At 36.4% G+C, this 14,226-nt stretch overlaps 1 protein-coding gene across 8 annotated transcripts in view; it reads right to left on the bottom strand.

The window, feature by feature from the left end:
- Positions 1-14,226, bottom strand: part of ARFIP1 (ADP ribosylation factor interacting protein 1) — a 122,212-nt gene that overhangs the window by 82,678 nt on the left and 25,308 nt on the right. For all 8 annotated transcript variants that reach the window (XM_032413013.1, XM_032413012.1, XM_032413016.1 and 5 more), the window contains one exon: positions 782-883. In XM_032413013.1, the coding sequence (XP_032268904.1) occupies positions 782-874 (93 nt within the window). In that variant the 5' untranslated portion in view covers positions 875-883. The remainder of the gene's footprint in view (positions 1-781; positions 884-14,226) is intronic.

Genomic DNA, 14,226 nt, shown 5'->3' with positions numbered 1-14,226 from the left:
TTGTACACATGTATCAAATGTCATAAAAAGGGGTATTTAATGTAAATATCTCCAGAGATAATAATCATCACTAACATTTCTAGGACAATCCTAGGCATATTACTTACTTTATCTCATTTAATATCAATATCCCCATGAAAGTAAGATTCTCATTTATAGTGATTAGAAACAAAATTTAGAAGAGATTAAATACTTGCCTAAGATTACACGGCTAGAAATGGCATAGTGGAAATTTGCACCCAGATTATCTCCAAACCCATAGTGTTTCCATTAAAATGCATTAAATTTCAATTTCAAATGAGAGTTATATCAAAATTAAAAGCACCGCAAGTTTCATTTTCCAGAGTCAATATGCCACTTTAGAAAGTGAAGAGCAAAGTCAGGAGAAGCCTACTTAGGAATTATGTACTAAGGACACATAAAAAAGAAATCAGTGCCAATTTTTGAAAGGATAATCTATAGTTAATATTTTTTCTTATCACAAATAAAATTAAATAGTTTTATAAAGTTATATGCCAAAGTCATCAGCTATACTCTTTTCCTGGTCATACAACAGAATTACTGATGATAACATCAAAGCTTAAATGCTTACTGGCTGGGAGCTTAATCTTGACAATTCACGAACATGACCCACCTAGTCATCCCTACATGGTAATGTTAGATTCCTAACACTTCAGCCAATCTAAGAAAAATATTCCTATATTAAACTCTATTACTTTCATCTCAACATTTAAGGGCTTATCATGATTCTTTGTATTAAGAGAAAGAAAAGTATTCTTACCCTATTAAAGCCATGTTCACGAGAGTCATCAACTTCTCCATTACTAGTCACTGGAATTTCTGCTGCTGAATTTTTGGGAGATTCTTGAGCCATGCTATACTCCTAAAAAATAGAAGAAAAGAAACAGTTGTAAATAACACCAAATCATAAAAGGCAAACACTCAAAAGACTATTCATGTTTATAGCACTTAAAAGCCACTATTATAGCATTTTAAAAAATAATTACAACCTACCTAACACATAATAAACATGATACTAATCTAATAAAAAATGCATGTGGCATTTAAAACTGCAGTCAACTTAAATTTCTTGTTTAAAAAAAATGTTACTTGTAGATCCCAAGGGGCAATATCCTTGCCTCACAAATAGTGTAATGACAGACTACCAGTTACAACTGAAAAAAATATCACAGAAAGCCAAGCTTGATTATTAATTCCACTACGCAGCTCTACTTTTCCTGTTGTACATAATGGGCTTCTAGGTCAGCTTTTGTCTAAAGAGTTTCCCTGATATAACAAAAATTTTTATTTTTATTTTTTTTAAGATTTATTTATTTATTTGAGAGAGAGAGAACAGAGGGAGAGTGAGGGGGAGAAGCAGACTCCCCACTGAGCAAAGAGCCTGACATGGGGCTCGATCCCAGGACCTGAGCCGAAGGCAGATGCTTAACTGACTGAGCCATCCAGGCACCCCATAACAAAAATCTTTAAATCTCTATACTAGTTTTACATTCTGGCTTTACCGTTCTAAAAGTCAAATAATGTTTGGGGCACCTGGGTGGCTCAGTTGGCTAAGTGTCTGCCTTCGACTCAGGTCATGATCTCAGGGTTCTGGGATTGAGCCCCACATTGGGCTCCCTGCTTAGCGGGGAGTCTGCTTCTCCCTCTCCCTCTGCTCGTGCTCTCTCTCAAATAAATAAAATCTTAAAAAAAGAAGTCAATAATGTTTAAAAAATACATTACTTAATTTTATAACCATATTTTCTCTAAATATAAATTTCTTTCAGAAACTTAATATAGTTAATCAGTAATAGAAAGTCAATTTTGGTTGGTAAAAACTTTCCTTCCTCCAGTCGTACGTGATTGTAAAAAGCATGTGTGGCTACGGGTTAAAATGAGAATTTTATACCTGTAAAGGATCCTAAAAATTATCTATTTTTCCTAATTTTAAAAATTAAAAAACTTCAGAGTAAATAGCAACTATTCCACTTTTTAAAAAAAGATTTTATTTATTTATTTTGACAGAGAGAGAGAGACAGCGAGAGAGGGAACACAAGCAGGGGGAGTGGGAGAGGGAGAAGCAGGCTTCCCGCTGAACAGAGAGCCCGATGTGGGGCTCGATCCCAGGACCCTGGGACCACGACCCGAGCCAAAGGCAGACGCCCAAAGACTGAGCCACCCAGGCACCCCTATTCCACTTTTCACAGAGAACAAGTACCCCATCTCCACCCAGCTCCCCTCCCTTTTAAACCAGTAATGGCTTTAAAAGCATTATACACACACACACACGCACACACTTTAACAATAGTGCACACTAAAAGACTCGTTAGGAACACAATCGGTATCTAACAATATGTGTTCTAATGTTCAATCCTGAATCCAGCTGCTAGTCCTGATTCTGCATTACACAGAATTACCAAAACCAAACCAAACAACTAAAATGTGTGTGTGTGTGTGTCTATGTTTAATCTACAGACCTGAATCTACTACCGAGAGCATTAAGAGGTTCTTTGATTTTCTCCGTTAAAGAATTTTTTTTTAAAAGATTAAAATAACTAAGATAGTGTTGTCATACCAAGCTCATGCATTACTCATTTTGTTTTTGAGGGGTTAAGGATGGGTTCAAGGCCAGGAACCTTTAAAAAAAATCACACTATATTTTTATAATTTAGGGAATTTTAATAGGGTAAGTCATACTACTAAAAGCAAGTATTAATGCAAATAGGTTTGTGGCCTAGTCTCTACTTCGGTGAAACATAAAAAGGTCTTATTAATATACTGAATGATACCTAACAATATTTTTCATACACTGTGTATATCATTAAGTATGTGAGACAGAAGATACTGTCAAGTACATGGAGGTAGGACTTAATTTATTCCTAACACTACAGACCAGCAATTCTCAAACTTTTTGGCCTCAGGACCTCTTTACATTCTTAAAAATCATCAAGTACCCCAAAAAGCCTTTATTTATGTGGGTTATATCTATCAATGTTTACTATATTATAAAGTAAGTGTGTAAATTTAAAAAGTATTTATTAATCCATTTTAAAGTAATACATGTACACCCAGCATATGTTAAGGTAAAATCTTTTTATGAAAATAGTTGTATTTTAAAACAACAAAAACTTGGTGACAGCAGTAGCACTGTTTCACATTTTTGCACATTTCTGTAATGTCTGCCTTTATAAGAAGACAGCTGGACTCTCTTATCTAGTCCCACACTCAATCTGTTGCAATATGTTGCTTTGGTACAAGTCTATGAAGAAAACCTGGCTTATGTGGCTACTGTCTCTTCAAATAATTGTGGACATACGTTTTTGATACTATATCAAAACTTGACAAGTGGTCGTTTCTTAAAAGTTAACTAAAATGTGGAATATAAACCATAATGATAAATTTCTTTCATAATCTATCGCATTAAAATCCACCAGTCTACCCTGTACTTTGAATGCATCTTTTACATATGCATGATTTGGTAACATCATGCATTGGTCATTTAGAAAACACTGACTCGGTGACTTATACATATCATCCAAATATTGATGCAGTTCCTTAAATAATAAAAATTCTTACTTTTATATATAACTGATCTTATCAAAACAGTCTTTAAGTACTAGGAAGCCGTCAAGCTCAGATTGGTGGGTATAAATTTTCCAAAATTCTAATTTTTGCTTGAAAACTTGAATTTGGCCACTGGCAAGAAATGATGTCAGTCATTTTACTTCAAGTAACAGGTTTTTCAAAAGTATGTCTCTCAAATACCCAAGTCTAAATATAGCCACAGTTTGCCTGCCATTTTTCCTAATAAAAAAATAGTGTTATATTAAAAAAACAAACAAAAAACAGTTCACCTAACTGAATCACACGTGTGCTTTTCCCCAAGACAACCACTGACCTTTGTCATGTAGCAGACTCCCCGCCGAGCAAGGAACCTGATGCAGGCTGAGATCATGACCTGGGTTGAGGGCAGACTCAACTGACTGAGCCACCCAGGTGCTCTTACTTACCTATTTTTGTGCACCATCAGGGCAAATGACACAACAATGAAAAATGCAAACAATGCAAATGTCTTACCAGTATTACTGAAAACAGTTTTGCCTTGTAGACTCCCTGAAATATTCCTGGGGTCCTCCAAAACCTCCAGGCCACACTTTGAAAAACACTGGTATAGACAAATGGTTTTAACCAACATCTAGTGAAAGCTTGTTATGTGCAAGGCACTCTTATTAATTAGAATTTTGCCTGCAGACAACCTACCAGAGAGTCCTCCAGTAAAGTACTTCAGTAGAGGCCAGTAAGACTGGACAGAGCGGCAATGCTATTGTTACATTATAGACCTTGGCCAATCCCAGAGCGAGCTAACTAACGCTGAGATGGCTCTTTAAAGTTGTCCAAATTAAGGCAAGGAGACCAGGCCTTTGTACCCCGACATCTGTACCCCTGATCATTAGATGCAGGCTATTCCCTGGATGGGGCTATAACCATGGATAAGGCAACTGTCTTTGGCAGAGGCAATTCCTGGGAAGACTCAGCTATGAGCCCTCAGGAGGCAATACTCCTGGAATAAGGGCTTTGGTCCCAGAGGAAGTAACTGAGCCACTCACCACAGCATCCACTATATCCTCCTTATTACTAACGTAGTATCTTTTATGTATGTATGTATGTATTTATTTATTTACTCATTCATTCATTCTCAAGAGAGCCTGCGCGTGCAGTGGGGGAGGAGCAGAGGGAGAGGGACAAGCGGACTCCAGAGCCTGACATCGGGCTCGATCTCACAACCCTGAGATCATGACCTGAGCCAAAACAAAGAGTCGGATGCTCAACTGACTGAGCCACCCAGGCCCCCTAAAGTAGTATCTATTTTAAAAGAACTTGAAATGTCTTTAGAGGATATCTGACTACTTTATGCATAAGTTTACAGAAATTCGGTGATCTCTACTAAGAAAAACTGTCCCTTTCACAGTCCCCAATTAAGGAGTGCCCACTAACTGAACCAAAGACACCAGACTGGCTGATCCACAGTTCACAAGCTAAGAGAAGACCAGGTCAGAAAAGTATTGCCCAATAGAAGAAAGAGAAATTTTCCGAGCTAATCAGAGTCATTTTGAAGTGTAAATTAGGGATGCTGAGAGAATTAGTCAACTGGCATACTAAAAGACAAATGAGAGCAGAAGAGCAAAGAGTAGAATTAGGTCAATGACAGGTCACAGCTTAAAAATTCACAAACTCTAGTTGACAAGTATTAATCAAACTTGTCAAAGTTTATTTACAGTGTTATCTGTGGCTGGTTCTTCCTTTCTGAATTATGACCTTATGAAAATCCTCTGTTCTTAGATTCTTTTTTAAAAACTGTGGTAAAAAACGCTTAACATAAAATTTACCATCTTAACCATTTCTAAGTGTAAAGTTCAGTAGTATTAAGTATATTCAAACTGTTGTATAATCAATCTCCAGAACTTATTCATCTTACAAAACTGAAACTCCACACATTAAACAACAACTCTCCATTTTCCCCCACCCCTATGCCCTTGGCAAGCATCATCCTACTTTCTGTTCTATGAATGTGATTATTCTGGATACCTCTTCAATGGAATTGTATAGTTTCTGACTTTGTGACTGGCTTATTTAACTTAGCATAATGTCCTCAAGATTCATCCATGTTGTAACATGTGTCAGAATTTTCCTTTTTAAGGCTAAATAACATTTCATTGTATGTATATACCACATTTTATTTATCCATTCATCCAACAATGGACACTTGGATTGCTTCTACCTATATGTGAATAATGCTTCTATAAACACAGGTATGCAGATATCTCTTCAAAGATTCTGTTTTCTTCTGGAAATATACTCAGAAGTGGGACTGCTAGATCATATGGTAACTCCATTTTTAAATTCTGGAAAAAACAGCATGCTGTTTTCCATAATGGTTGCACCATTTTATATTCCTACCAACTGTGCACAAAGGTTCCAATTTCTTCATATACTCACCAACAATATTTACTGTTTTTTTGGTAGTAACTATTTTAACAGGTAAGAAGTAATACCTCACTATGGTTTTGACTTACATTTCTCTGATGATTAGTGATATTGAGCACCTTTTTATATGCCTGTTGGCCACTTGTATATCATCTTTGGAGAAATGTCTATTGAAGTCCTTTGCCCATTTTCTAAATTGGGTTGTGTTTTTATTACTGAGTTACAGGAGTTCTTTCTATATTCTGGATATTAACCACATCAGAAATATGGTTTGCCAATATTTTCTCCCATTCCATAGGTTGCCTTTCTATTCTGTTGATTGTGTCCTTTGATACACGGAAGTTTTCAGTTTTGATGTAGTTCAATTTGTCTATTTTTACTTTTGTTTCCAGTGCTTCTGGCATCATATTCAGGAATTCTTTGCCAAATCCAATGTCATGACGGTTTTCCCCTGTTTTTTCTTCTAAGAGTCTTATAGTTTTAGGTCTCATATTTAGATCTCTGATCCATTTTGAGCTGACTTTGTATATAAGGGTCCAATTTCATTCTTTTGCATGTGGATAACCCAGTTTTCCCAGCACCATCTGTTGAAGAGATTTTCCTTATCCCGTTGAATGTTCTTGGCATCTTGGATTCTTTTGAGATTCCTATTTTCCTCACTGCTACTGCATCCTTACAATACACCCAGATTACTTGTGGCTATTGGAGTTAAATGTCTGCCTCTTGCAAATAAGAGACACTAGTTATCTGGTCTCTAATTCAACCTGGAAGACTAAGATCTAGCTATCTAAATAATCATCACTCTTTCAAATTTTAAGGTAAGTTCTTACTTTCTTCCTCCTAAAAACAGGTGGTGATTCAACTATCTTCCAATGTACATGGGATAAAACAAAAACAGAAATAAAGTCTTTATATAAACCTAAAGTGTATTGCAGACAAAAAAAAATAATTATAATACAGTGGGGTGAACACCAGAGGGAAGCACTTAATGTGGTGAGCAGGAAGAGGGAAAACTTAATCAGCAATGGTATTTAAGCTGACTCTTATACGATAACAGATTGGGATACAGTAAAGGAAAGATTCTAAATAGAAGGAATAATTGGAGCATAGTGGAAAAAGAGTCTGGTATACTCTAGAAATTGCAAGTAAAGCAACTTGGCTAGAATGGTGATTCCTCATTCATATATTCACTGGTTCAACTGATTTATTGAGCGCTTAAATGTGCCAGGCACAATTTCAGACACACAAGACAGTGGTGAACAAAACAGACAAGACTCCCTATCCTCATAGAGCTTACATTCTAGTTGGGGGAAAAAGCAAATAAATATGCATGTCATAGTCATAAGTGCTAACGGGCATGTATATGTGCACATGTGTTCATGCATGTGCTGTTTTAAACAGTGCGGTCAGGGAAAACCTCAAAAGAGGTTTTAATATTTTTGTAATATCTGAATAAAGTGAGGGAGTAAGTCATAAAAATATTTGGGAGTATAGCCTTCTAGGCAGAGGGAAGAGTAAATACAAAGACGAAAGGTGGGAAGAAGCTCAGCTTTTTAAGCGAAGACAAGAAGGCCGTGTGGCTTGAGGGGAGAGCAAGGGAAGAGAGGAAATGTCAAGAAACAGCCAGGGGCAAGAACATGTGTGGCTTTAAAGACCATCATAAGAACTTTGGATTTTATTTTCAGTGAAGTAAGAAGCCATGTGAGGGTTCTGAACATAAAAATGAAATGACCTGACTTATGTTTTAAAAAGATCACTCTTTTGGGGCACCTGGGTGGCTCAGTCATTAAGCATCTGCCTTTGGCTCAGGTCATGATCCCAGAGTCCAGGGATCGAGCCCCGCATCGGGCTCCCTGCTCCACGGGAAGCCTGCTTCTCCCTCTCCCACCACCCCTGCTTGTGTTCCCTCTCTTGCTGTCTCTCTCTCTGTCAAATAAATAAATAAAATCTTTTTTTTTTTTTAAAAGATCACTCTTTTCCTGCTGTGTTGAATTAAACTATAAGTGAACAAAGGCAGCAGCAAGAAGAACAATTAGGAGGCTAACAGAATAATCTAAGCAAGAGATGATGGTGACCTAGAAAGTCAATGCAGCTTTATTAATATCTGTTTCAGACCTTCATTACAACAGCTAAGAGGGACATTTCATAATGACAAAAGGATCAATTCATCAGGATTATGTAACAATCATAACTGTGTATATTGGTCCCAATAATAGAGTTTCAATATAAATGAAACATTGACAGAATTAAAGGGAGAAACACACAAGTCCATAATCATAGTTAAGAGGTATTACCACCAATCTCACAGCAATTGAAAGAATAACTAGACAAAGAAAATCTGCATAGACATAGAAGATCTGAACACTATCATCCACCTTGACTAATATTTATAGAACAGTAAACTCAATAATGGCAGAATACACATCACTTTCACATGAACATGACATGTTTAGTAAAACAGATCAAATCTGGGGGCATAAAATAAGCTTCAATATATTTTAAAATACTAAACCCATATAAAATATGTACTCTGACCACAGTAGAATTAAATTATAATCAATTGCAATAAGAAATAAGATATCAGTGACCTCATCACCAAAATTTGGAAATTAAATAACACATCTAAATAATTAATGGGACAAAGAAGAAATCAAGAGAGAAAGAAAATATGTTGAACTGAATGATAACAAAAACAATAATGTTTGTGGGATGCACCTAAGAGAGCAATTCATAGCTTTAAATGCTTACATTTGAATAGAAGACCTTAAGCCAATGATCTAAGGATGAACCTTAAGAAAACAAAACAAAACAAAAAGAGTAAATTAAACTCAAAGTAAGCAGCAGGAAGGAAATAATGATAAACACCAAAAATTAAGGAAATAGTACAAAAACTGGCCTGCATACTTCAACAAGCTTAAGCTCATAAGAAACAAAGAGATGAAACGTTGCATGAAAGAAGAGACTTCAAAGACAGCTAAGTACAATGTACACTATGGATTGGTTCACAAACAAGGAGAAAGACAGTTGCAGAGGACATTATTAGAACAACTGTGGGTTAAACAATAGCACTGTATCAATTTTCTAATTATATTTTCTAATTTTGATAAATATATTGAGGTTATATAAGAGAAAGTCCTTGTTCTTAGAAAAAAAGGGACATGATATTTGAGAATCACCCTCAAATGGATCAAAAAGGAAGCTGTATATACATAGAAAATGTTCAGGTAAATGGAACAAAACAATAGCTGGTAAATCTGGGTAGAGTTTAAGTTTTCAGTATGAAATCTTATCATCAAAATTAAAAGTCTTTTAAAATAAAAATAACAAGTATGCAGCAGCCTATCATAGGCTTCATAATGCCAGACAAAGCGTGGACTTCATCCTGAGAGGGTAAGGAGAAAGCAGCAGGAGAGCCTGATCAATTTATTTTAGAGAACAGTCTCATGGGAGGTTAGATTGAAGGGAAAGAAGGAAAGACTCCACGTAGAAAAACTATTTAAGACACTATTTTACAGTTCAAGTAAGAAATAATAATGATCTAAATTAAGGTTGTGGGAATAGAAAAAGGTGGATTCAATAATTATTTAAAAGACAGAAGAGGGGCGCTTGGGTGGCTCAGTCAGTTGAGTGTCTGACTCTTGATTTCGGCTCAAGTCATGATCTCAGGGTCATGAGATCACGAGCCCCAAGTTGGGGTCCATGCTCAGCATGGAGTCTGCTTGAGATTCTCTCTCCCTCTCCATCTGCCCTTCCTGCTTACGTTTGCTCTCTCTCAAATAAATAAATAAATCTTAAAAAAAAAAAAGGCAGTAAAGACTTACAGAGTGATTGGATTGTGAAAGATAAAAAAGGAAGAAACATCAAGGATGACCTATGCCTCCTCCTGTGGTTTGGACAATTAGAAAGACAAACATGTCACTCACCAAAGTGGGAAAAGTGGAGGTTTATCTGGCTTTGGGAAAGTCAGAAAATGAGTTGTGTTGTAGACATTCTGAATTTGAGAATGTGGGGTATCCAAGTCCACCAGTACCTCAGGAATTTCAAAATACAGGTCCAGAGCCCCAGACTGAACACATAAATCTGGGAGTTACCAATATAGGGATGTCGATGGCAAGAACTGATAAGAGGGACAAGAGAAACTGAAGAGAAGCATTCAATGGAACATTAAAGGGCAGAGAACACTGCAAACGAGATAGGGGGAGGGACAAATAGTTCACAATGCAGACACAGCAGAGAAAATTATAACAGTAAAACTATGTGTCGTTTTAGTTTATAACAAATGTTCTGAAAGTGAAAAGTACAATAAACGAATACAACTTTATGCCATAAAGTAGGTAATAGGAATATTCATTTGCCAAAAGATATACAAATATTCCAGCTATTATCTGTTCACTCTCTTACCCACAAAGAATGACCTACTTTTAGAAACATCATTTACTAAACATTAATCATAGAAGTGAAAATTAATAGCCAATACAAAAACTGGCAGAATAGGGCTCAAAACCAAAAACTCCATGTCATCTTCCTGGATAAAAACCATTCACAGTACTTCACTCACGCTTTAAACCGAAATTGAATTTGAGTTTAAATTTAAATTAAACACTCAAAGTAATTATACAAAAGACTTTGGGAAATAATTATGTCCTTTAGAAAGAAAATTAGAATCTCTTCTAAGATACATGTTATTTAAGGTTTGCTATGGTCTGAATGTTTGTATCCCCCACTCCCCAAATTCACATGTTAAAATCCTAACGCCCAATGTGAAGGTATTAGGAGGTGGGTCCTTTAGGAGGTGCTTAGGTCATGAGGGTAGAGCCCCTCATGAATGGGATTAGTGTTCTTAAAGACCCTAGAAGAGGGCCTTCACCAGAATCTGACTTTGCTGGCACCTGATCTTCAACTTCCAACCTTCAGAACTGTGAGAACTAAATTTCTGTTGTTTATAAGCCACCCTGTCTGTGTTTTGCTATAGCAGCCAGAATGGACTAAGATAAGGTCCTTCACAGTAGGGTCCAATGAACTTTTCAGGCTTTACTTCTCTTAACTTTAACCTTCTAAAGATCCTCTACTACTAAATCTACTTGCCATTTTTTTTTAAAGATTTTATTTATTTATTTGAGACAGAGAGAGAGTGAGAGAGAGAGGGGGAGAGGGGAGGGAGGGAGGGAGAGGGAGGGAGAGAGGGAGGGAGAGAGAGAGAGAGAGAGTGTGAGTGCATGAGTTGGGGGAAGGGCAGAGGGAGAGGGAGAAGCAGGGAGCCCAATGCGGGGCTTGATCCCAGGACCCTGGGGTCATGACCTGAGCCAAAGGCAGACACTTAACCAACTGAGCCACCCAGGCACCCCACCACTCTGTTCTTCTTAACAAGGCCTACCCTCAGGAGAAACCAGAACATAACCTGCTTGGATATAATCAGCCCCTAACTGACCTCAGAAAGGGAAATAACCAAATCCAACACACTCTAGCTATCTTGTCCCACCTAAGCAAGGGAAAGAAAAACTGAGAAACACCTGTGAAGTTCACAGTCCAGAGGCACAGGCTCACTAAAAGATTGAGACCTAATCATAGGGCTATATAATGCTTCCCTTCTCCCATACTCTACAACCATATTGCTAAAGATCTTAAACAACAATTCCTTTTACATCCTATCTATCAAGAAAAAAATTATAAGGCCTACCCAAGGCAAAAAACACAATTTGAAGAAACAGAGCAAGCATCACAACCAGATATGGCAAGGATGTTGGAATTATCAGACAGGAATTTAAAACAACTATGATTAATATGCTAAGGGCTACAATGGACAAAGTAGACAGCATACACGAACAGATGGGCAATGTAAACAGAGATACAGAAATCGTACAAAAGAACCAAAAAGAAATTCTAGAGATCAAAATCACTATAACAGAAATGGGCTTATTAGATTAAATGATGATCTTGGAGTAGGCAAATATTTCTTAGGACACAAAAAGCATAAAATAATAAAAGAGAAACACTGATAACCTGGGCTTCATCAAAATTAAAAACTTGTCTTCAAAAGGTACCATTAAAATCAATGAAAAGGCAAGCCACAGACTGGAAGAGAATAAATGTAATATATGTATCTGACAAATGACTGGTATTCAAGATATATAAATATGTATATTATTTACAATAATATACGAGTCTTACAATTTAGTAATAAGAAGACAAATAACTCAAAATATGGCTAAAATTTTAACAGGCACTTTACAAAAGAAAATATATGATAGGCGAGTAAGTACATGAAAAGATGACCAACATCACTAATCATCAAGGAAATGAAATTTAAATCTAAATTAAGATACAACTATATACCCACTATAATGGGTTGGTATGACAAGTGTTGGTAAAGTGTAGCTGGAATTTGTATAATTTACATGCTGGAGGGAATGTAAAAAAGTACTTCACTTGGACAAATGTTTGGCAAATTCTTATGAAAGTAAATATACACTTAACCATATGACTCAGCCATTCTACACCTAATCATTCACCACAGAAATTAAAAAAAATGTCCAGAAGAGACTTTTATGAGCATATTCATAGCGGCTTTATTCATAAGAGCCCCAAACTAGAAAAAAATGTCCATCAATAGGTAAATGGATAAACAAACTGTGGCATGTATACATAATGTAATATTCCTCAGCAACAGAAAGGAATGAATTCCTTATGTATGCAGTAACTGTTAATTAATCTCAAAAAATGCTGAGCCAAAAAAAGCCTGACACAAAAGAAGACATACTAAATGATTTCATTTATATAGAATTCTAGCACATACAAAATCTATTATGGCAGATCAGCTGTTACCTTGAGAGAGGGGGAGGGGAAGACTGACTACAAAGGGACACAGAAACTTTAGGATGATGGAAACATTATCTATCTCATGATTATGGTTTCCCAAGTTTATACATTTGTCAAAACTCATTGGACTGTATATTTAAATGGGTGCATTTTATCATATGAAAATTTCATCTTAAACTGTTTTCTTCTTTAAAGGGTAAAATTCCATTCTATCATCTCTAATGGTAAAGGATCCATTTCTTCTGTTAGCCCCAAATCCACCCAGAGAGCCCAATCTGGTGGGAGGAGGTTTATGGCCTGATCATAGTACCCACCTTTAAGGAAGGACTGACTTGCAGCTCTACAACCTAGTAGCAAATGAAGTTTGTCATTTTCCAAAATATGTCTCCATGACAAAAATATATTAGACCAATACCCTCTCACTATGAAAATCACTACACAGTCCTAAGTGCTATTTACAGATATATATTCCCTATTTAAGCCAGTCTGAAAATCATAAGCACTTGCATTCTAAGAGTATCTAAAAAATGGCATTGAAAAAAAAATCCCAGTTTCTCAGATCCAGTGACCCTTCTCCTAGATCTTTTAAATCAGCAATCGAGGCAATAACTAGTTTGCCAAATCAGATTTTAGCCCAAGTATTGTGTGTGTGTATATAATCCTGGCTGCCTAGCCACAGCCCCCTTCCAATGTTGGGGAAAGCCTCCACATTTTAAGGCCAGGGAAAGGTAGAGCCTGTGTCTTACTATATAAAAGCTCAAAATACCAGATAACCAAGCAACCATCCGGAGCCAGATTACTATAACATGGCTCATAAAACTGCTTACAGTCTGACCCCTACCTATTCCTCCAGCTGCTTCTCATACCATTCTCTCCTCCAACTCTCTCCAACTTGGCCAACTGGGCAACCAAATATCTATTAACTTCATCTTCACCCTCAGGATGCACAGTAACTCTTCTCCCTCTCTATTCAACTCCTAGTCTATAGCCTTTTCTGTAGTTCCTGAAGACCTAGGCTAAAAGAAAAAAAAGCTCCTGTAATTTTTTCTGGCACAACTGATATTTTTCAAATTCTAATTCAAAATATATCTTGACATTAACATTTAAAAAGGCTTTACATATGACAGCATTTATAGATGAACACCCCATGGAAAATAAAAGATACAACATTAACAAAAGTTCACCCAGACTAAAAATCTATCTTAATAATGAAAGAGAAGGCATACTGGAAATGTATTTCTTCCTGTTATCAATTTATTACATTATTAACGGTAAAACTTAATTTCTACAATGCTCAGCAACAAGGTAGAAACTTTCTAGAAAAGATGTAAAAGAACTTGTCATAGCCTTGGACTTCTGCAACTACACAAGGCACTGTACCTCCTAAAACACACACATTTAACATTGTTCTTTACTCCAATTTAC

The sequence above is a fragment of the Phoca vitulina genome, unplaced genomic scaffold, assembly GCF_004348235.1.
Source record: "Phoca vitulina isolate PV1807 unplaced genomic scaffold, GSC_HSeal_1.0 scaffold14, whole genome shotgun sequence".
Lineage (NCBI taxonomy): Eukaryota > Metazoa > Chordata > Mammalia > Carnivora > Phocidae > Phoca > Phoca vitulina.
Note: the sequence above shows the minus strand (reverse complement) of the source record. Positions and strands in the feature narration are given on the sequence as shown.